This window comes from Dromiciops gliroides, chromosome 1 (assembly GCF_019393635.1).
Source record: "Dromiciops gliroides isolate mDroGli1 chromosome 1, mDroGli1.pri, whole genome shotgun sequence".
NCBI classification, from domain to species: domain Eukaryota; kingdom Metazoa; phylum Chordata; class Mammalia; order Microbiotheria; family Microbiotheriidae; genus Dromiciops; species Dromiciops gliroides.
Genome location: NC_057861.1, coordinates 506,103,297 through 506,124,636, shown reverse-complemented (window position 1 = coordinate 506,124,636; position 21,340 = coordinate 506,103,297). Strand labels below are relative to the sequence as shown.

The following is a 21,340-nucleotide window of genomic DNA, read 5'->3' as shown; positions in this document are numbered from 1 at the left end:
TATATTTACTAATTAAATGAGAAGCTAAAATACCTTAATTAATAAAGAAAAAATTTTAATTACCCTTAATTAAGAAATTTCCACATTAGCCTGTAAGTACTTAGCCATGTGACTTTGTTTTATATTTGTGATGTCATAATGAAATGTCTACATGTCACTTGTGAAATGTGCTCAGAGTCCTGAAATTCAGAGTTAAGACTACCATTTCAATATGAGCTTACCTCTTCTAGGAATCAGTCTGATGACCAAATTTACTAGGATCATTTATAACAAACCTTTTCCTAAAATTTCCTAGCTTACATGGGTTCACATCAGAACTGTGATGCTATAGCCAATATTAGGAACAAAGTCACATCTCCTATGCCTGCAGATAAAGAATTTCAGGCATCAAGAAATGAATGAAGGCAATCCCATCAGTGTGGCTTATATGCATATATGAATGTGAAATATTTGTGTATATGTGTGCCTACACTGATGCATATTAGAATGTGCTTGGGGCATAAGATAAACAGGCACTTAATAAGCTTTGCTTCTTCCTGTTGCCCTTCAGTCCCATTTTTACGAGATGGTTCTGTAGGTAAACTTTAAATGCATTTGGCTTGAGGCACATTTTTTTTTTCTGTTTTCTTAACCTTGCAATGTGAGAAGCAGCAGCGGGGGTCAAGTATCAGGGAACAGAACGGAAATCAGAGTATGGAGGTGGTTGTTGGAAGCTGGGTGGTATGTTCGGGAAAAATCCAAAGTCAGTCCTGAACTCTCATAATCAAGTATTAGCTCTGTTTCCATTCATCACACACAGTCCTCACATCTCTGCCTCTTGGCGGCGGCGTTGACTTCAAAGGAAGTGATCAGTGAAGCACTGGAGCCCAGACAGTAATGGAGCATAATATAAATAGTTGTGTGTTACAGACAGAGAAATGAAAGAGCATTTACTTTGTGTTACTGATTACATGCTCCTGAAGTGTGTGTTAATTCAGTCGAGGCAGTGTGGATGTCAGAGAGAGTATGGCACTCGGAGAATCAGGTTCAAATTCCACCTTAGTCAATCACTAGCTCTGTGAACATGATCAACCTCTTAGATCCTGAGTTTATTCATGGTGGGTGAAGATAATCACATTCTCACTACCTTCCCTACAGGTTTATTGTGAGGAAAGAACTTTGCAACCTCGTAGTGCCATGTCAATCAACTAGCATTTATTAACTGCTGAGCCCTGACCTTCATGTTCTATTGGGGAAAATAACATGTAGATATAAAAACTGCAAAGCAAATACAAGGTTAATTCTGGATTGCAGCACCACAGCAGGGGTGATAAGGAAAGTTCCCATGGAAGAGAGAGCATTGGAACTGAGCTTTGAAGGAAACTGGGGATTCCAGGTGTGGGGGTGAGGAAGAAGCACATTCCGGATATGTAGGATGGATGCATATAGAATAGCACGGCATCTGATGTATCTGGACTATATGGGGAGAAGCCTAGAAAGGTAGGCTAAATCCAAATAGTGACAGGCTTTAAATGCCAGGAAGAGGAGTCTGTATTTGTATATTGCAGCCAATACAATATTAGGTAATCTGATTTCTAATTGGATGAAAGATTAAGGACTTTCCAAGCTGGGAGGGGGAGAACAAACAGGTGCAATTCCCCTGAATACCGAAAAGGAGGTGTCCCACTCCCCAAAAGTGTCTGTGAACAATCAAAGGAACACGGAAACAATAACTGATTGATCAGTCTGGGGCCAGTTATCCAATAAGATACATGGGTTTCTTGAGACACACAATCATGAGAAAACTTCTGGCATCAGTCTTTAGATCTGACTGGGTTTCTGGTCAGCATAACCAGGGTCCTTAGTCAAAGCTGTTAGAAGTGGTCTAGTTTCCCAGCCATACAAAGCTAGGTTCAAACAATACAATAAGGTATTCTCCCAATTCCTACAATTGAATAAAATCTTCTTAAAGACAGAATTTGGACTGGATCCATAACTGAATAGAAAGGGAACTGACCTAGCTCAAAATTGCATCCCAAGATAGATTCAGTGTGGTTCACTTACTTCCCACAATTAGCCACTTGCTGTCCTAATCCCCTCAAATCCTTCAGTTTGGGATATCTTGATTTCTAGATTCGTTTAAGTTAAAAATGCCTACTAAGTAGTTGGTAATGTGGGACTCAAGCTCAGGAGAGAGACCAGGGCTGGGTATAGATCTGGGAGTCATCTGCATATAGATGATAATTGGATTTGTGGGAGCTGATGAATTCACTAAGAGAAAGAGTATGTAGAGAGAATACCCCTATAACCTTGGGGTACTACCAGTTATGGACATGGATGATTGATGTAGGCAACCACAGATTAGTATCACATGCAGAATTAACAGAGAGCAATGTCATGAAAACTGAGAGAAAATGCTATCCAGAAGGAAAGGAGTCATCACCAGTATCAAATGCTAAAGAGGGGCTAAGAATAATGAAGACTGAGAAAAGGACATTTGATTTGGCAATTAAGAAATTATTATCAACTTTGAGGACAGCAGCTTCATTTGAATGACAAGGTGAGAAGTGATAGATATTGCAAGGGATTGAGAAGTAAGGGTAGGGAAGGAGAGGAAGTGAAGGCAACAAGTGTAGACAACTTTTTCTAGGTGTTTGGCTCTCAAAAGGAGGATAAAGATAGGTTATATAAATGCTAGTTATTGATATTATTAATAATAACTCATCAACATATTATTATGTGCTGAGAATAAAACATGAAAATAACACAGTCCCTGTATGTTATAGCTAACATCTAGCTAAAGTTTCCAAAGCACTGCATCTATGACCTCGTTTGATCCCCACAAAAACCCTATGAGGTAGATGGGCTATTATTATCCTCATTTTATAGATTAAGAAACCAAGGCTGAGACCAGCTAAGTGTCCGGATTCACACAGCTAAATAAGTGATCAAGGCAGGATCTGAGCTCAAGTTTTCCTAATTCCAAGACAAGCACTCTAGCCACCTAGCTGCCCCTAAGTCAACTCATTTGGAACCTGTAAGCCAGGCTAAAGAATATAATAATAATAATAATAATAATAATAATAATAATAATAATAAATCTACTCAAGTTCTCTTCTAATGCTCTGTTGTGGCATTGGGGTTATTCTGGGTCCTCAGTGGTAAGGTCATCTTAAAAAGCTGGGATGACTTTGAGTTTTGGCCTGATTATAATCAGGTCATATCATTCTCTCTGTTTTCTAAGAACCAGCTTAGATTCAGAGGGGATTTGCTAGATTCTGGAAGTGAATATATCACGCATTAAGTAACTTTTGTCTTATTTGCCTTACAGATTCCTTCGTGGCACTGAATGGTAAGAAAATATCACTCACATAATTTATTACCTGAGAAAATCTATTTGGGGGTATTGTTCATTAATCTGAGTGTTTTTAAGCCTTGGATTTTCTTTTTAATTGATTATTTTGTCCTGATTTATTTCTTTCATAGACATTTCAACTCCTCCACCAGCTCATGAAATGTCTTACCACACAGTGCATGGTCAGTTTATGAATATTTCCAAAACTTCTTCCCAAGTCATTCATCACTGTGGTAGCTTATAGTTTCCATTCTTTAACATCAGAGACTGAATAATTTATTACGTGGGGGCCCAATTCACTAAACTTATCAATACATCTTCATAGTGGTTCAAAATTTATTGATGAGGCAACTGATGCCAGAATTGATTCCTAAATATTTTGATTCACATAACATAAATATCCAAAACTTAGGATGGCCTAATTCCAACTTTAACATGTTTTTGAGGGAGAAGTTGCTTGTGTGTATAGGTATATTTATGGGAAAAGGGTAGAATTTATAACCAGCAAATACATGCTACACTGATCAGACATTGTACCAGACTAAGAAATTCTGCTCCAGAGGAAGGCCAATATGATGCCCAAGAAATAAGTTCAATATTGGTCACAACTCTTCAATATCATCCCTCAGAATTCAGGCACAAAATGAGCATAATTTTCACCAAATATTGGATTTGCAAATCCTTTATTTACAAAGGAATTTGGTTTTTTAATGTGAGGAAATAATGAGGGAACAATAGAGTTGATATGCAGATAACTTGAAAATCTCATTACTGAAGGCCCTACTGTGTTTTATAAAATGTATGTGTAATGATAAGAGTATCATATAGGACAAAAGCATTATTTATAGAGATTGAATATAATAGTGAACCCTTTATTTGAAAAGCAGGAAATACCACTTACTATTTCTACGTCCCCAATTATTTTGTTATAAAGTACAACTATCCATGGGGCATGGCTTGTCAATATGATAGTAGAAAACATGTATGACACTAAATTTAGACTTTACATTTTATTGGAAACTGAATGATTCAATAGTACATTCAGAGCTTCTATTTCTTTCTTTTAAAGCTCTGATTTAAACATAGTTATAGTTAATTGTATAGTTATAGGTAAAGGTGTACTATTATCTACTGATAATGAAAACTAGGGGGAAAAAATCACTAAATACTATGGTCTTCCTGACTCGAAGACCAACAAAATTACTATTTGCTGTATGAATTTAAGACACAAAGAGGGTTTGAATTCAGTTAGACTCCTGTGTCCAAATTCCATCCTCTATGAAGGACTTCAAGACTGATCTCTCATTTGTAGGGAAATGGGTGTATGTATGCCAGACTGCTCTGTTTTGGCTCATTGAAACCATAACATTGCCCACCAAAGATGTGAGGAATAGGAAGAAAGGCAGTTTATAATAAACCATCTAGTAGAAATGGGCATGTGTATACAAAGGAGACTCTTCTAAATCCTATCGTTTGTGGAGACAAGAATAATCAGTTTCTATAATGGAATAATCTTTATCAGATGGAATGGAGAAATGTGGGCCAGCCTTCAAGTCCCAAACTCCCTTGAATTTAGCAATCAGACATGCTGAGACAAACTGTAACATGGGGTCACCAGGTAACTTCTCCTGCAGGGAGAAATTGAAGTGTGGGATCTTGACCCCTCTGTGATCCATATCTGCTGATCTCATCCTCTCTTCCTGCAAACTCTCCTCTATTATCACATGATTAAATTATAGATTAGACATCAGAAAGAGGACATTTACTAACTATAAACACGTGCTCATATGGACAAAACAGAGGCCTTTCTGACATATTGCTTCTTTCACAAATGAATGCAAGAGATTTGCCTGTTTTGAAGCTGATGCATCCAGATTGGTTCCAACCACCATAATAATAATGTGAGAATGCACAGGACTCAAAACAAGGACTAATGTTTGCAATCTTCAGAGTTCCTATCTGTCAAGAGCATGAATCAAAAAGAGGGAGGCCAAGTTGCATGATGATTTAAGCTGTGAACTTTTCCCATCTGCAGTGAAAGTACAGTGTTGAGCTCAGATCTATAGATAGTTAGGCCTCCATGGAACTGTAGCACTAAGCTATGGAGAGAATGTTTCTAGATTCAACTAAAACTATTCAGATCCCCCTATTGTGCAAAAACATTGTTCAACTTTAGTTACATAAGCAAGAGTACTGTTTTAGTGAATTGGGCCTTGATTATTTCCCCTCTTTTCTTACTCTGTGTTGATTTAGACTCTCAGTGTCTAATTAGATTGAAGTAGTGGTTGATAGGATAGAGTGTGAAAGTCTCTTAACCTCTAGAATCTTAATGATTTGTGGATATAGAGAAACAATAAAGTGCATATTGAGCAGTCCATTTTGCCTTAAAAGAAAAATATCTTTTTTACATTATGAGAATAGTCGAGCATAGTTTCCACTTACAGAAATCTGACCTTTCTCATTTGACTGCAGAGCCCACTGATAGTAACAAAATTATAGTTTACAAATCCATCAATATGCAGTACTGAATCTACAAATGAGTGCCTATTTCTATAGCATTATTATGGTTCCAGAAATCTCATAGGGAATGAATAACAAATGATACAACCTCTTACCTCAGAGGTTTCCTTTAAATCTTTTGTTTTAACTTAGAGAAGAGATGACTATTTTTTTTTCTCAAGATATGTGTTTAATGGTGCTCTTTCCACCTGGCATTTCTGAAATTTTAATGAAAAGTCAGGCATTACTATTTTGGATTGCTTAATTCACTACAGAAACAGGTTGCTTATATTGTCCTCAGAAGCACAAGTTCAAAAAATGACTGCTTTGATTTCTTCTGCGGAGGAAATCAGAAGAAGCATGGTTTCTCTAAATTTGCATATAAGAAACCTTGTCTGTGTGTATACTAGACTAACACTTTAGTGATAGAGAGCGTCAGCTGATCTCTTACATTTATGTAAAACCCTCTCCTACCTTACTACCATCTGGTCCACATTAATTTCCTCTTGTAGCCATAGCTTTCCATTACCAACGAGCTCTCCATGTATTTGCAGCATATGGTCCAGGAAATCTTTCTACAGAAAATATGTCCCTCAGGCATATATTTCCCCCAAGATGACCATATTTAGAAACATTCTCCCTAAACTGTACTTACGGTATTACCATAAAATCACCCCTTGAACACTGTTAAATGGAAAGTATACAAAATGCATATCAATGTGGGTTAAAGAAATCCCTGCTACTTGGTGGTATGTTCTGCAATTCCCAGCTCCTTGCAAAACTATTGTTAATTGTTTTCTCATGTTGGAGGCTGAGTTCTATATTAAGCTAGACCACATATTTCAGTACAGCAATCACAAACCCAAGAGTGTTGTAATGGAGACTGCATTTCAGATCTCAGTACAAATGAGTGGGAATGAGAGAAAACTCCATTTCCATTTCCTAGACTCCTTTTCCGCCCCTTTATTTATTAGAACTTGAATCTAAGTGCAGGGGTGACAAAATGGAGAAATGTAGCAACTGAAAGCTTTTCTAGCCACAAGTATAGTTCCTGAGTTTTTAATGAACATGTTTAAGTAGTTAAATCTGAATGAGACTTTTGCAAGAAAGCGGATGTTTGAAGTTGTGTGGGGGGCCCAATAACAAGCTTGGATCAGAAACCACTTTGCTGAAATGTTACCCATGCCTTCAGCAATGTGCTGTGGCTGCTGTGGAATTTCTTTTCATAGTAGATAAACTCCTTGCCTTCTTTTTCTCTTGAAGCAAAATTTCACGAAGGGGAAAAAAACCCTACCCCCTTTTTAGAAAAAGCTTTGCTTATGACTTATATTATTCAGTTCTGTTGGTAAAACCCAATTTCCTATTAGAGTGGATAAAGAATAACACAGGCTCTTTGTCTCTCCATCTGAAATACAGAATGCTTTATTCACCACATTTAGGATTATGACAACCCAAGGCGGGAGCCAGGGTGGAGTTAATTGTGGATCTCTCCCACTTCCTTATGGAATGTGCCAGTTAAGCCTTCACAATAATTGTGCTTATATATTTGTAAACATTGTCCAAAGGGCTGCTACATGTTAATTTACTAAAGCCAAGGACACCACTTGAAAGCCACAGAATGGCAACATTGCATTTCTACCAAAGGCTGGGTATATCAGTTTGTTTTGTTTTGTTTTTAAATCAAAATCGCAGCTTAATAGAAGCAATTGCTTTTTCACTGATACAAATGATCATTCTAACCTTGCCAGGTGATTACTGAAGGACTTACAGACTTATAAACTGGAGGTTACTAACAATCACTTAGTGCTTTTGCCATAACCCCCATTCACGTCAAGCTTCTTCTTGAAATCATCCCACACCTGCTACCTCTCACACACAAAAAAATTTCCTTTCTAACCTGAGCCCTGCGGGTGACTCTGAGGCCTCAATTATATGAAAATCAACCATAACCACAGTATCATTCATTAACCAAATTTCATTTATTAGCATGTCAAAGACTGCACCTACCTTCCTGTACTATGGGGATCATGAGATAACTACACACCAAATATATTGTCTTAACTGCTTATTACTGTCACAGGATGTGACAACTTTTTTTAATAACTATAGAATCATAGAAAGAATTTCTTTATGCTGGATGGGGCTTAGATGTTGTTTTTCTAAGTGGGTGGGGGAGACCTTTTCAGATAGCATTATTTTATCCTGTAAGATAGAAGACCTATTTGAGCATAGTTGATGCTTTTAGAACATACATCTATAACTAGATTCAGATCCTGGTTTTTCCACTTAGTGCCTGATATTGGGCAAATCTTTTCACCTCTCTAGGTCTTTGTTTCCTTATCTGTAAAATGAAAGGGTAAGCTTTACATGTGGAAACTCACTTGAGCCTTACAAAGACTTTGTAAGGTAGTTGCTATTATTATCCCCATTGTCTGATGAGGAAACTGAGGCCGAAAGGGGTTAAGTGATTTGCCTAGGGTCACAGGTTAATTCGTATCTGAGGTAGGACTGGAATACAGGTCTTCTGGACTCCCAAGTTTCCAACTCTAGCCACAGTGCGATCTAAATGAAGACTCGAGAAAGACTCAGGACACCCAATCTATTCATTGTTGGGGCATAGAAGGACCATTCACTACTGACATGAGAAAAAACGTAATGAAATAGTTCCCTCTTAGCAAAAAACCTCTAGAAGTATATGCTTATATTTTCCCTCTAGAATAAAGTTAGGACCCACCAGGTCTCCCAGCGGTCTTCAGTCAACTTCTTGGCAGCTTCTATGTGTCAACTCTGGGCTATCAGAAAAAGGGATGGATAGCTTACAGGTGATAATTTTCCTAACTGTATCTGTGATGAAAACAGGGCACTCCAGTTCCCACTTCCCCAGCACGACCACTTCAGATACTACGGGTCAAGAGGGTTATGAGTCTGGGGGACACATGCAGGATTGGAAGGATCTGCTTGACTCACCTGACAGCACTGATCCCTTTGGGGCGGTCTCATCCCATAATCACCAAGACAAGAAGGGTAAGGCCTTGGAAATAACTCTTCCTGTGGGGATAAAGGTGGGGGGAAAGACTTTGTAACTGCTTCCAGCTAAAATCTTGCTAATACTTCCTAAATCTCCAATGCACAGTTATTAAAAGCTTATGAAAAATTCAAAAACAAAATACTCCATTTTAGGCCTGAACCAAAATATCCACCGAATAAGGGAGCCACACAAAACAAATAATACAAGTATATTCTCATTATTTTGGGAAGAGGAAGGAATTAACACCTTTGAAATTGAAGTTTTCTCAGTTAAACAGGGAGAAGCTTAGCCTTAAGCAAAAGCTGAGGCTAATCCTCTTCCCTTTCATCTCAGTTTCCTTCAGTGATGTTTTCGTCTCCTTTTACCTTTGTGACATAAGACAAAGCAGGGAAGACAAGTTGAATTAACCTAAAACAGAGGTAAATTCATCAAACCATTGACAAATGACAGGAATGAGCCTTCCTAGGTATGAAGACTATGTAAACAAAAACTCTCACAGGTCCAGTCTTAGTAATAAAAAGTGAAGATGCATAAAACCAAAATATAGCACCAAAAGAGCACCAAAAGATTAAAATAGTTTTTATTTAACAAATGACTTTTCCAGTCTTTTGCTCTGCAAATGTACTAATCACTAACAAAAAAACCCTAACTTTTGTATAGTATCACTGTTTGACGCAAAGCACAGAGAAACTGTCCAAATAATGGTGTTTGCATAAAGCCATAGCCTCATATGCACTGTAATTGCTCTTAAAAATGAAGATTTAAATACAATTTAATCAAGCAGAAATATTATTTGTGAAAAAATGGAAAGGAAGCCAAAGTAAATGAAGAGTTTGTACTTTGAACTGTCCAAAATTTTCCTTTCCTTTCTTTGGTCAACTAGGGACAGGAAATGTAATCTTTTTTCACCATTTGTTGGGCCTCATTAACACATGCTACTTTAGTCACAGCTGCAACCAAAGAAGCCTTTACTTGTCCAGAAAAGAGTCTTGCAAATCAGAAACTGAAAAGGCCAGTTATTTTGCTTAGCCTTTCCACTCCATTCAGAATTGTTTACTCCTGTCTGCTTTCAAGAATTTGGTCCAGTTCAGTGTTTTGTGTCTCAAGGGATAGAGCTGACACCTTGACCCTTGGAAGACTACCACTTACCATTATAATGTTTTCATCCTAAATTTCCCTTTCCTTTATTTCTTCCTATTTCCTCTGCTCCAGTCCTCTTGTATCAAGTAAATACTATTAATCTTCAGAATATATCGGAGTATCTTGTGTCCTTCTACTGCCTACTTATTGCTTAGCCAAGCAATACAGTTTAAGTCCTTTTAATCTTTCCTTGAGAGTGGTTTCCCTTAACCTTTTGCAATGTTCTTTAGCCTTCATCATTTTTTTTAGTATTCCCTGCCCCCAAATGTAAGCAAATTGCTAGTCTGTTCTCATCAGTTTCATTATGTTGAAGGGGTGCCCTTAACCTCCCAAGAATATACCATGCTAATTTGTGATAGGGTAAGGATCCAGTCACAGTAGGCTACAGGCTACATGCATTAGCTGTGATTTGTTCTGTGTGGTTCCATGCCTCAAAATTATTTGCCATATCTGTCTTTTCAATGGACAAAAGGCAACTTCTTCAAAACATCTTATATACACACAGCGGCTTCCAGAAATGCAAAAAAAAAAATATTAACAAAATGTTTAAGTTCTCGGTTGTAATCATTTTCATTTCAATTCAGTAACTAATGGGGTCGGTAGCTTGCTCTGAATGGTTATCTCCCCAGGGAGTGGAGGTTATCAAAGAGTCTTATTAACACTTGACGGTTTAAAAATTCTGCATTGTTCATTCTTTGGAGCCTAATTATGAATATTGACAAAGCTGGAAGCAGTCTACATATTGTCAGACAATGGTGGCAGAGGTGATTGCGTGGGTCTCTACCATTACCACTATTCATGTGCTATTAACTCCTTGCCTTGCCCAATCAAATGTAACTTTTCTAGCACAATTGATTAAATACATTGGGGGGGGCAATGCCAATGAGTTGTTATGCAAAAATCAAAAAGGAATTTAGCTTAATTTTTTACCATGATTTTATTTTTCCTTCTCCCCACCTCCCAACCCTGTAGATTTCTTTTCTTTAAGCATCCACAAATTTCTTTTAAACTTCTGTTTCATTTTGCAAAGTGCTCTGTGATGTGATTTAGTAGTTGGGTTATTCTTTTGGATATGGTTTCTTTCTTTTCTTGTTCCCATGTATGTCTCTAAAACTGAAGTGATTCTTAATCCATTTGCTTCTTTATTTTCCCTGATCCTGATGCCTTGGTGATGTCACATCCATCTGTGTTCAGCATCTAATTTGGTACAAGTGTCTTTTCGGTCATCTGTGGGTCACTGAAAAGGGATGTTCTTTCAATGGGTTAATTCATGGAAATGTGACATTTGTGTGCCCACAGCTTTGGTAGCTAAATATACTCTGGAATTGTTTCTAAGATACCTCTCTTTTCTTCACTAAGCTGAAAATGATCTATTGGATGGCCAAGTCAGGAGGAGTCAGGTGTCTGATTCCCTTTTTTTCTTTTGACTGACTACAAAGATCAATTCATCAACATGTGCCCTCAGCTAAATGCTACCAATTGCTGCAGAGAGCTATCCTTAGTAAGGCTGCATTTCCAGAGTATGTTTGCTTTTGTTTTCGTTTCTTTTTCTTGCTGTGTTTTCAGTATTGATTTAATTCTATATGTTTCTCACCTTTGTCCAAACACCGTTCACTGTTCCTCTCCTTGCACAATTAAACTTTCCCTTCTGCTGCCATTGTATTCAGTCTCCCCCTTTCAAAATAATAAAGACTAGCCCTCTGTCCCTCTGTGGAATGTTCCAAGGCTTTACCCTCTACACTGTAAGTAATGTGACAATCCTATATGCATGTACAGTCATACTAACAAAGCCAAAGAATAGATATAGAAAACTACTCTGCTGTGTTGTTACAGAAAATGAAGTCTTTTTCCCCGTCAGTAACTAACTGACTTTGCCCTTTCTTACCCTACTGGCCTTGTGTAATGTCTCCTCTTGTCCTTACTACTTTTTTGGAATTGCTTGGTATCTTTTAAGTCCTAGATTCATCAGTGGGAGCACAGTCAAGGACTCTGTTTGCTCTGATCCCTAGACGTTTGTAGTCTCTCCATCATGCCTTTTAGTGACAGAATTGACAAATTAGATGCAACTTCAACTTCCACTTTATCATTTCCACCCAGGTTTTAAAATTCTTATTTATTTATCCTATAATAATTGAGGTGGACTTCATCACATTTAAATATGACTGTCAAGGCACATTTATTTTTAGATTATTATTGGTCTTTTCTCATCATTTTATGTGAAGAGGAGTAAGAAGCATTTTTTCCTCTTAAGTCATGTTGGCATCACCACAACCCCCAACTGGTCCCTTGTTTCCCACCAAATATAGCAGGGTGATAAGACTGGTTTCAAAGGAGGCAGGTATGCCTTCTTTATGATTCCATCAAAATTGGTGTCACTGTTATGGGGCACACAGAAAAAGTGAGAATCATAGCAGCTTATGATGTAAACAATGATAGCAAGAGTGAATATATCCCACCCCCAAAATAGTTCTTATCCAAATTTTGTTATGTAGGAGTCTCGTGAGTGAAAGGCCACTTAAAAATAATTTTCAGAAACATTCTACTCTTGAAGTATTTCTACTCAATCAGGAGTTTCAGGATAGTTTTATATGTGCATGTCATGAGAAGCTTCTGAAATAAGACATTTTACTTGGGGGGAGGTAATATCAATGTGGTTTGGGATATGCCCATTGTGCTCAAAGAAAAGATATATGCCAGAATTAGATTACTGGTCAAGTGAGCAATTTAAATCAAACTAATACACCAGTAAACTTTAAACAATGTACCATCTGTTTATTAATCAATTGCATTTCTAGTTTGAGTAGGTACAATCAGTAGGTCATAAAAGCTATAAAAGGGGGAAATATTTTCCACATTTCATAGGAAGTCACACCTAAATTCTATTTTGCCCCAAATTTGATAAAAATTACTCTTCATAGTCAACAGTTTTTTTCCTTGAAAACTTTGGCTTAGAGTAGTAAAAAGAGTCCAATCTGATCTAATAACTGCCTGGTTACCTAGTGTCGCTTTTTTAAAATGAGGTTTAATCAAAACCATGCCTTTCTATTTGGTAGACATAGCAAGAACAAGTGATTTACTCTTTCTTTAGCTCCTCTGATACCTGTTGTTATTTAGCAGAACTTTGTGACTGGGGTTAGGCGATTTAGTCTGGTAGAAATTGGTACTGCTTTGGAGCAGTATTTCCCAAATTAACCTAGCTAAGGAATATATGGGGACTCAAAATATGCTTATGGAAACTATAAATGTTGACCAGAGCTTAGCACAGTACCTGACACTTAGTAGGTGCTTAATAAATGTTAATTGTTGGATCTGGAGGCTTGGGAGGGGATATAGAATACCTCTGAGATCAATTTTGCAGGACAATAGAAGAAATTTTGTCCATTTCTTTTACTGAAAATCCTGCATGTAAGCATTTTAAATTCATGGATTTGAGATGAAAACAATGTTAACTAAAATCAACATTTTTCTAATGGGACTCTCCTTCATTTGACCTAAAATAGCAGTGCTCCACATCAATTAGTTTGGTGAATATTTTTAATTAGACTAGTTGAGGTGGCCACCGGTTATTCCAACTCTATTCACTATTTTTTTTTCCTATTTCAATACTAAGTTTCTGTTATGCCAGCTGTGTCTTTAAGGAGGGTGTTTCTCAGGACACATAAGAACTCTTTTGAAAATATGTGACTAGCAATGGGAGTTGGGAGATGAGGATAGGCATGGAGGTAGTCCTGCCTCCAAGCAAAATGGTGAAGTACATATATAGTTGGCCTTTAGGGTTCTTTCATTCAGTGCCCAGCAGCTAGAGAGAGCTTTAAAAAGTCTTGTGAATTGAATGAAACCCTCTCCCTGCTTAGGTAAGTACCTATACCTCATGCTCCCTGGGCTTCCCATTTAGCCAAGTAGTACTCCAAACACCACCATATCCATTTTCTTCTTTCCATTAAAACTTACCAGTCCTAGGGGCAGCTAGGTGGCGCAGTGGATAAAGCACCAGCCCTGGATTTAGGAGGACCTGAGTTCAAATCCAGCCTCAGACACTTGACACTTACTAGCTGTGTGACCTTGGGCAAGTCACTTAACCCTCATTGCCCTGCAAAACCAAACAAACAAATAATACTCACAAACACACACATAAAACAGGGATAGAGTAGGAGTGATAGAAATGTTGATTCAAGGTGAGATTAAATGATGTATTATTTCCAGTTGACCCAGGAGAGGACCAATAGTCAGTATAGACCAAAGTTTAAACTTTGCGTGACCATGGCTATCACATCTCAGTCTCAGCTTTCTCATGTATAAACTAAGGATAATATGGTTCAGCAGTCCCTACCTCACTGAGTTGTTGTGAAGATCAATTGAGATAATGTATGTAAAGAGCTTTGTAAGCCTTGCAGTGCTCAGTAAATGCCAGGTTGGTTTTTTTTATTTCTATATATGATAGAATCGTCAGAAGAAATTTGATTTTAAAATAATAGAGCTAACATTTACAAAGAGCTTTAAAGCACCTTCTATATTATCTCATTTAATCCTTACAACAGCCCTGTAAGACACAGTTCTATTATTATTCCCATAAAAACAAACTACTGTCATCAATTGAGAATGATGAAATAAACTAACACCTTTGATTTTGTCCATTGGCACTCCGCTAATTTGTAAATCATGCATAAGATTGTCTCACAGAGATGTGATATTCTTAATAACCACTTAGAGCCTATTTAATCTCCAAAGGTTTAGAGTAAGTCTAAAAATATATCTGTGGTAAACTTGGAGGTAAATTGGTTGAGAGATTCTTCTCACTTCTATGAATAAATAAGAGATTCTACTCTGTCAAGAGAGTTCATACCATGATTTAAGAAAAAAAATCTAAAATTCTACAGGTAAGTAGAACTTACATTTAGTTACAAAGAATAGTAAAACACTCAATTATGTGCCTTGAATATGATGAAGAGTAAATAGTTACCTTTTTGCTTATTTGATAATCCAAAGCAGAATTTAAAATGCTTCTTTAAGAATACTTAAACATTTAAATACTCTTGCTAAAGAAGATGTAGAAATAGAAATGCTTCAACTCATAGAATGATTAGGCCTATTATTATACCTTTGAATAATCTCAAATTTATCAGCTATTAGTTTAGCCAAACTTCATTTTTCTCCCCAAATTGTGTGTGTGGAGAAATGTGAGATATACAAACTTAGAAAAATCTCCATTCCAAAGATTCATATGGACTGTTTGTGCCTGACCTGTGGTAAAATCTGAACTTGTATTGGTCTGATCAGCCATAGTCAGACCCACTGTAAATTGATGCATTTTAGTCCTCTTTGAGTATGAAGGACAACTACACAGATAGATAATTTCTATTGCTGCTTTAGTAGAATCTTAAATACAGAGATGGAAGGGACCTTAAAAATTTTCTGATCCAAATACCTTATTTTCCAGATGAATAAAATGAGACCTGGAGAGATTTTTGTCTTTTTTTTTTTCCTTTTCCTTAAACCATATGTTGCTTTTTTTTCTATTTAATTATTTCTCTGCCCTTCACTAGGTCAGATAGATTATATGAGAAAAATGAGATTTGAAACCAGAACACTGACCTATAAATCTAATGCTCTTTTCACTTTTCTATAGTGACTCCTATAAGAGGAAGACAGGAACCTTGTAGGTTTGAAGTTGAGTCATAAAAAGGGAGCTAGAAATCATCACAGTAATAGCACAGAAAAAGATGACAATAGCCTGGCCACTGTTACTCCATCATTAGCGAGCTCCCCATAGTTATTGGTATTGGCTGAACAGTGCTGTGGACACCTAAATAAGTAGTATGGAGTCAAAATATAATTGTTGTATTTCATTAAAATGAAGTAATTCTTCAAATTAGTCAAAGAGACAAATTAAAGGTAGACATAAACACACATAAATGTACTCTTACAATATGTAATACCGTGTGCATAAATATACAGGATGTCCCAAAAATCTACATCCAGTTTTAAGCTATTGGAGTTTGAAGTTAGTTAATTTAAAGGGTTTTTTTTTAAGTTTTATCTCTTTTTTTTTTTAATTTGGGCAATACGGGTTAAGTGACTTGCCCAAGGTCACACAGCTAGTAAGTGCCAAGTGTCTGAGGCCAGATTTGAACTCAGGTCCTCCTGACTCCAGGGCCGGTGTTCTATCCACTGCGCCACCTAGCTGCCCCCTAATTTAAAGTTTTAATAGTTTAAAACTGTAAAAAGATTTTTGGGTACATTCTGTATAACAACAACAACCTACAATCAGTACAGTCTTTCTAAAAAAAAAAAAACAATAACACACAATTCCATACCAAGGTAGCAATATTATCCAAGTTAAGCCTCTGGCAGACTACAGCTCTAACTTGGGCTTCTCTGTCATTCAAGTTAAAACTGGGTACAATGAATGCACCAGACAGATGTCTTTTCATTTTGTAAAGGTTTAAGCCTTCCTATAGCAGTGTCCCCCACCCCAGATAATATAAGTGATAAGCCAGAGATTGGCCAAAAAAAGAACAAAGAAAGGAGTTTGGGAATGAAAGGAGATTACATAAGAAAAGATAACATCATCACTCACTTTTATATTATTAATGTGCCCTTGTCAAAGAAAAATAGAAAGGAATGTCTAATTCAAGTTCATGGCTTTTCTTGGAAGAAATGCGAGAATGCTTTATCAGGGCATGTACTGGGATTCTTAAATAAATTACTTAGTAGTTTTAATGTATACATCTGTGTTGGTGGGGAGGGGAAAATTGAAAAGACCCATGTGGGTGACTCTAATTGTTCTTTTAGTCATGCAGGCATGGTCATAGATTTGGTCTAATTAATTCTGTATTCTCCTGACAACTTGCTGAATTTATCTAAGGTCTTGATGAGATTATCATGGAGAGGCTAGAAAAAAAAAAAGTTAAATGTCAGCTATATTGAAAGCTAATTTCTTCTCTCTGCCTGTCTCTGTCTGCACACAAATATTTGGATCATCATCGCCATAGACAGCACCTGACCTTTTTGTCTCCTATTAAAACTTTTACTCCCAAAAGAAAAGAATTCTTAAAATTATTATTATATACTGTTTTAAACATAATTAAAATTTCCAATTCAAAATTATCTTCTTGAGGCATAAAAGAACCATTTGACATTGAGAAATATTCTAGGCTATTACAATTTTATACCATCTTTTCAGTTCATAGCTACTCTCCTTGACTTGTGCATATTTCTCTGTCTTCCTCTCTCTTTTCTCTTCCCTCTTTTCTTCCTTCCTTTCCCACTAATTTTTGCTCTTCCTCTCCCGCCTTTTTTTACACAAGACATCCTTGATGCCTGAATTAGATTTGACAACTTAAAACTTCATAAGACCTATACATTGAGTATTAGACCTAATGGGACATCTGGGGTATCTTGTAATTTATACTCTAGTACAACTTCACCGAGTCCTTTGAATTATTTGCTTTCAGCCAAAATTTCAAGCAAACAAACAAAAAACCCCAACAAGCTTTGAGGATTCATTTTGTATTTATTAGCTACAAATATTGATGAGAATATAATCTATATTATGATTTTTAATTAGAGCCTAGTTTGAGAGTTTAATTGAAATTACTGGTTAGCTTGGTAATTTATACACATTAATGGCTGTCCATAACATGTATAGATTAGAATTGAAATTATCAGACATGGGAAAAGAGTGAGCCAAAAGAGAATTTTTTGAGGTCAGCGCCTTTTTTCTTTTTTTCTTTCTTTTTTTTTCTTTTTTCTTTTTTTGGTGGGGCAATGAGGGTTAAGTGACTTGCCCAGGGTCACACAGCTAGTTAAGTGTCTGAGTCTGGATTTGAACTCAGGTCCTCCTGAATCCAGGGCCAGTGCTTTTTCCACTGCACCACCTAGCTGCCCCAGCACCTTTTTTCATGACATTGTATATAAATAAGCCTTGAGAGCAAAGGAGATGCCCAGAATACACACTACTCATCAGAAAGAGAGGAATAAGAGAAAGGAAAAAGATGGGGGTAAAGGAATAGAAGAAGAGAGACAGAGACAGAATATTCTGTGGTCTCATAGAAATACATGGGCATGAAATTCAGAAACAAACTGGAAGTAACTGTAGCATGTACTGGTTCGTCTATTCTATGGGGCATTAAGTATCTATATTCACACTAAGCGCTTATATCTCTCACCACCCAAACTGAAGAAATAGACCAAAATAAATTTCATTCAACTTGAAATGCTTCTTGGACACATGTAAACTATTTCAGAAGCCCAGTTAAATTAACATGAATTGAGCCCTTACAATCAACCAACAAGAATTGATTAAGCTCTTTTTTTTCTTTTTTTTCCTCTTTCTTTTTCCTTTTTTTTTTTTTTGCAGGGCAATTGGGGTTAAATGACTTGCCCAGGGTCACACAGCTAGTAAGTGTTAAGTGTCTGAGGCCAGATTTGAACTCAGGTCCTCCTGACTCCAGGGCCGGTGCTTTATCCACTGTGCCACCTAGCTGCCCCAATTAAGCTCTTTTTATGTGTCAGGTACCATGCTAGGTCCTGGGGATAATAAAGAAAAGCCTAAAACAGTCCCTGTCCTAAACATTTTTTATTTACTTAAAGTTTTGAGTTCCAAATTCTGTCCCTCCTTCTTCCCTTCCCCTTCTCCCTTCCAGAGTAGGCAAAAAATCAGATATAGGTTATACATGTGCAATTATGTAAAACATTACCGTATTAGTCATTTTGTATAAGAAAATGAATAAAAGAAAAATGAAAGAAAGTAAAAAATAGTATGTTTCAGTCTGCATTCCATCAATATCAGTTCTTTCTTTGGAGGTGGTTGGTATGCTTCATCATTAGTCCTTTGGGATTGTCTTGGATCATTGTATTGCTGAGAATAGTTAAGTCATTCACGGTTCTTCATCAAACAATATTGCTGTCACTGTGCACAACGTTCTCTTGGTTCTACTTTCTTCACTGTACATCAGTTTATACAAGTCTTTATAGCCTTTCTGAAATCATCCTGCTTGTCATTTCTTATAGCACAATAATATTCCAACACAATCATATACCACAGCTTGTTTAGACATTTCCCAATTGATGGGCATTCCTTTGATTTCCAGTTCTCAGCCACCACAAAAAGAGCTAGCTGCTGTAAATATTTTTGTACAAACGGATTTTTTTTTCTCTTTTTGGGTATGTCTTTGGGATATAAACTTAGCAGTGGTATTGCTGGATCAAAGGGTATGCATAGTTCTATAGCCCTTTGGGACTAGTTCCAAATTGCTTGTCAGAATGGTTGGATCCATTCACAACTTCACCAACAGTGGATTAGTGCCCCTGTTTTCCCACATCCCCTCCAACATCCAATATTTAAGGAGCTTACCTTCTAATGAGGGCAATAAACATGTATACAAGATAAACATATAAGCAAAATACATATATAGTAGATACAAGGTAATCTTAGAAGGGAAGGCACCACAATTACAAATCAATATACTAGCTGCTACCCCTAGAGAGAATCACTTTTAATGTAAGACTTTCCCAGTCTCTCTTAATTCAAGAGCCTTCCCTCTATTAATTATTTCCTATTTATCCTTTACAAAGCTGGTTTGCACATATTTGTTTGCTTGTTTTCTCTTCCATTAGATTGTGAGTTCCTTGAAGTCAGAGACTATCTTTTGCCTTTTTGCATAGTATGGTGCCTGGCACATAGTAGGAACTTAATTGATGCTTATGGATTAAGAGAAATTTTAATTAATCTGTTTCAGTTTTAAATTTCTTGTTCTAAAAAGTCATCTTTCTCTTCCATATATTCATTTGAAATTACATTTTCTCACAAAAGTAAAACAAATTATGAATCATACTTGAAATAACGGAGGTTGAGAACAGTGGAACACTGATGACATTTTATTAATAGGGAAAATAGTGTCAAGAAGTATGGAAGAAACCATCATCCCCATCCTTTTTAGACATTTCAAAGCATGTAGCTTCTAGCTATAGTCTCTCATTCTTCATAAGTAATAAATTCTACAGAATATAAGCATCTCTCATTTGTTAGATCAATAATTGTATCCTAAGTACTCATGAGGTTTGCCAACTAGAACTTAGTATATAATACATGTAAAATTTCCAAATGTATTTATACGTAGCTTAGTGGCAGAGAGGATGGCATACTGGACTTGGAGTCAGAAAAGCCTGAGTTCAAATCTGGCCTCTGGGCAAATCATTTAACCTCTGCCTCAGTTTCCTTAGCTGCAAAATGGGGGGTAGGGGTGCTAAGTAATAACACCTACTTCCCAGGGTTGTTGTGAGGATCCAATGAGATAATATTTGTAAAGTCTTTTACAAACCTTTAAGTGCCATGTAAATGCTACCTGTTATTAAAGAGATTGTTAAAAATTTCACATAACTTAAAAATGCTTTCCCTAATTCCAGGAATTTAGACTCAATTCAACAAGTATTCTTTTCTTCTTATGTGCAAGTATTTGTCAGCTAGATTATGGTTAGTAGATCATGAGTTCCTGAGTGTTTTTCAATTCTCCTTCCTCTTTTAATTCTGTTCTCTAGCCAGGAATGGACAGGCATTTTGGTAACCAAGAGAATCATTCCCTAATGTTACAGATTGGAGTTCCCTTTTAGGGGATTGGCCCTAATAATGGAACTAGTTGCATCAATGGTGAAATCATATTCTCTACCTATAAAGTATTCTTTCCTTGATGGACAACCCCCTTTGAAGCAGTGAAAATTTAGGAAATGCATGAAAACTACAAAACCAAATACTTGTTGAACTTGGTGGTCATGAAGAAGTGCAAAAATTATTTTCCAATGCCAAAAAACCTGAAGAAAGATAAAAAATAATTTGACATCAGCTCTAGAATCTGGAAAATCAAACTGATTTTGTTATAGAAAAATAATTTGGACCAATATTGTAATTCATTGTAATTGGAACCCCAATCTCTTTTCCTGTAAGTTATGAGGAATTGGCAGGGGGTTATTATTTCTAAAAATCAAATGTAAATTTCCAGTAAGATAGGCAGTGTGATATACTAGATAGAGATCTACCTTTTAGACTCAGGAAGACCTGGGTTCAAGTCCCTTCTGTGACATAAACTGGCTGCATGACCTTGGGCAAATCATTTTACTTTTCAGTTTCCCAGGGAACTCTCTATGATTACAATGAGGTAGCATGATACAATGAAGCAAGCTAGATTGGGGCTCAGAGCTACTTTTCAAGTTGCTGACCACTTATTTAAGATCATTGTCCAAAACTATCCTTTGTTTTAAATTCCTCTTTTTCCCAGTGGTGTGCTAAGATCCATTTCCACACCGTTCTACAGAGAGAACATAGGGATGGAGGAAAGAACAGT

The 21,340-nt window shown here is 36.7% G+C and overlaps 1 protein-coding gene across 4 annotated transcripts in view; it reads left to right on the top strand.

Moving 5' to 3' along the window:
* SEMA6A (semaphorin 6A) overlaps positions 1-21,340 on the top strand; it is a 184,038-nt gene that overhangs the window by 141,850 nt on the left and 20,848 nt on the right. The window contains exons 17-19 of one of the 4 annotated variants that reach the window (XM_043975814.1): positions 3,311-3,331; positions 3,466-3,516; positions 8,693-8,857. In XM_043975814.1, the coding sequence (XP_043831749.1) occupies positions 3,311-3,331; positions 3,466-3,516; positions 8,693-8,857 (237 nt within the window). The remainder of the gene's footprint in view (positions 1-3,310; positions 3,332-3,465; positions 3,517-8,692; positions 8,858-21,340) is intronic. The other 3 variants (XM_043975815.1, XM_043975816.1, XM_043975817.1) reach the window with 3 other exon arrangements.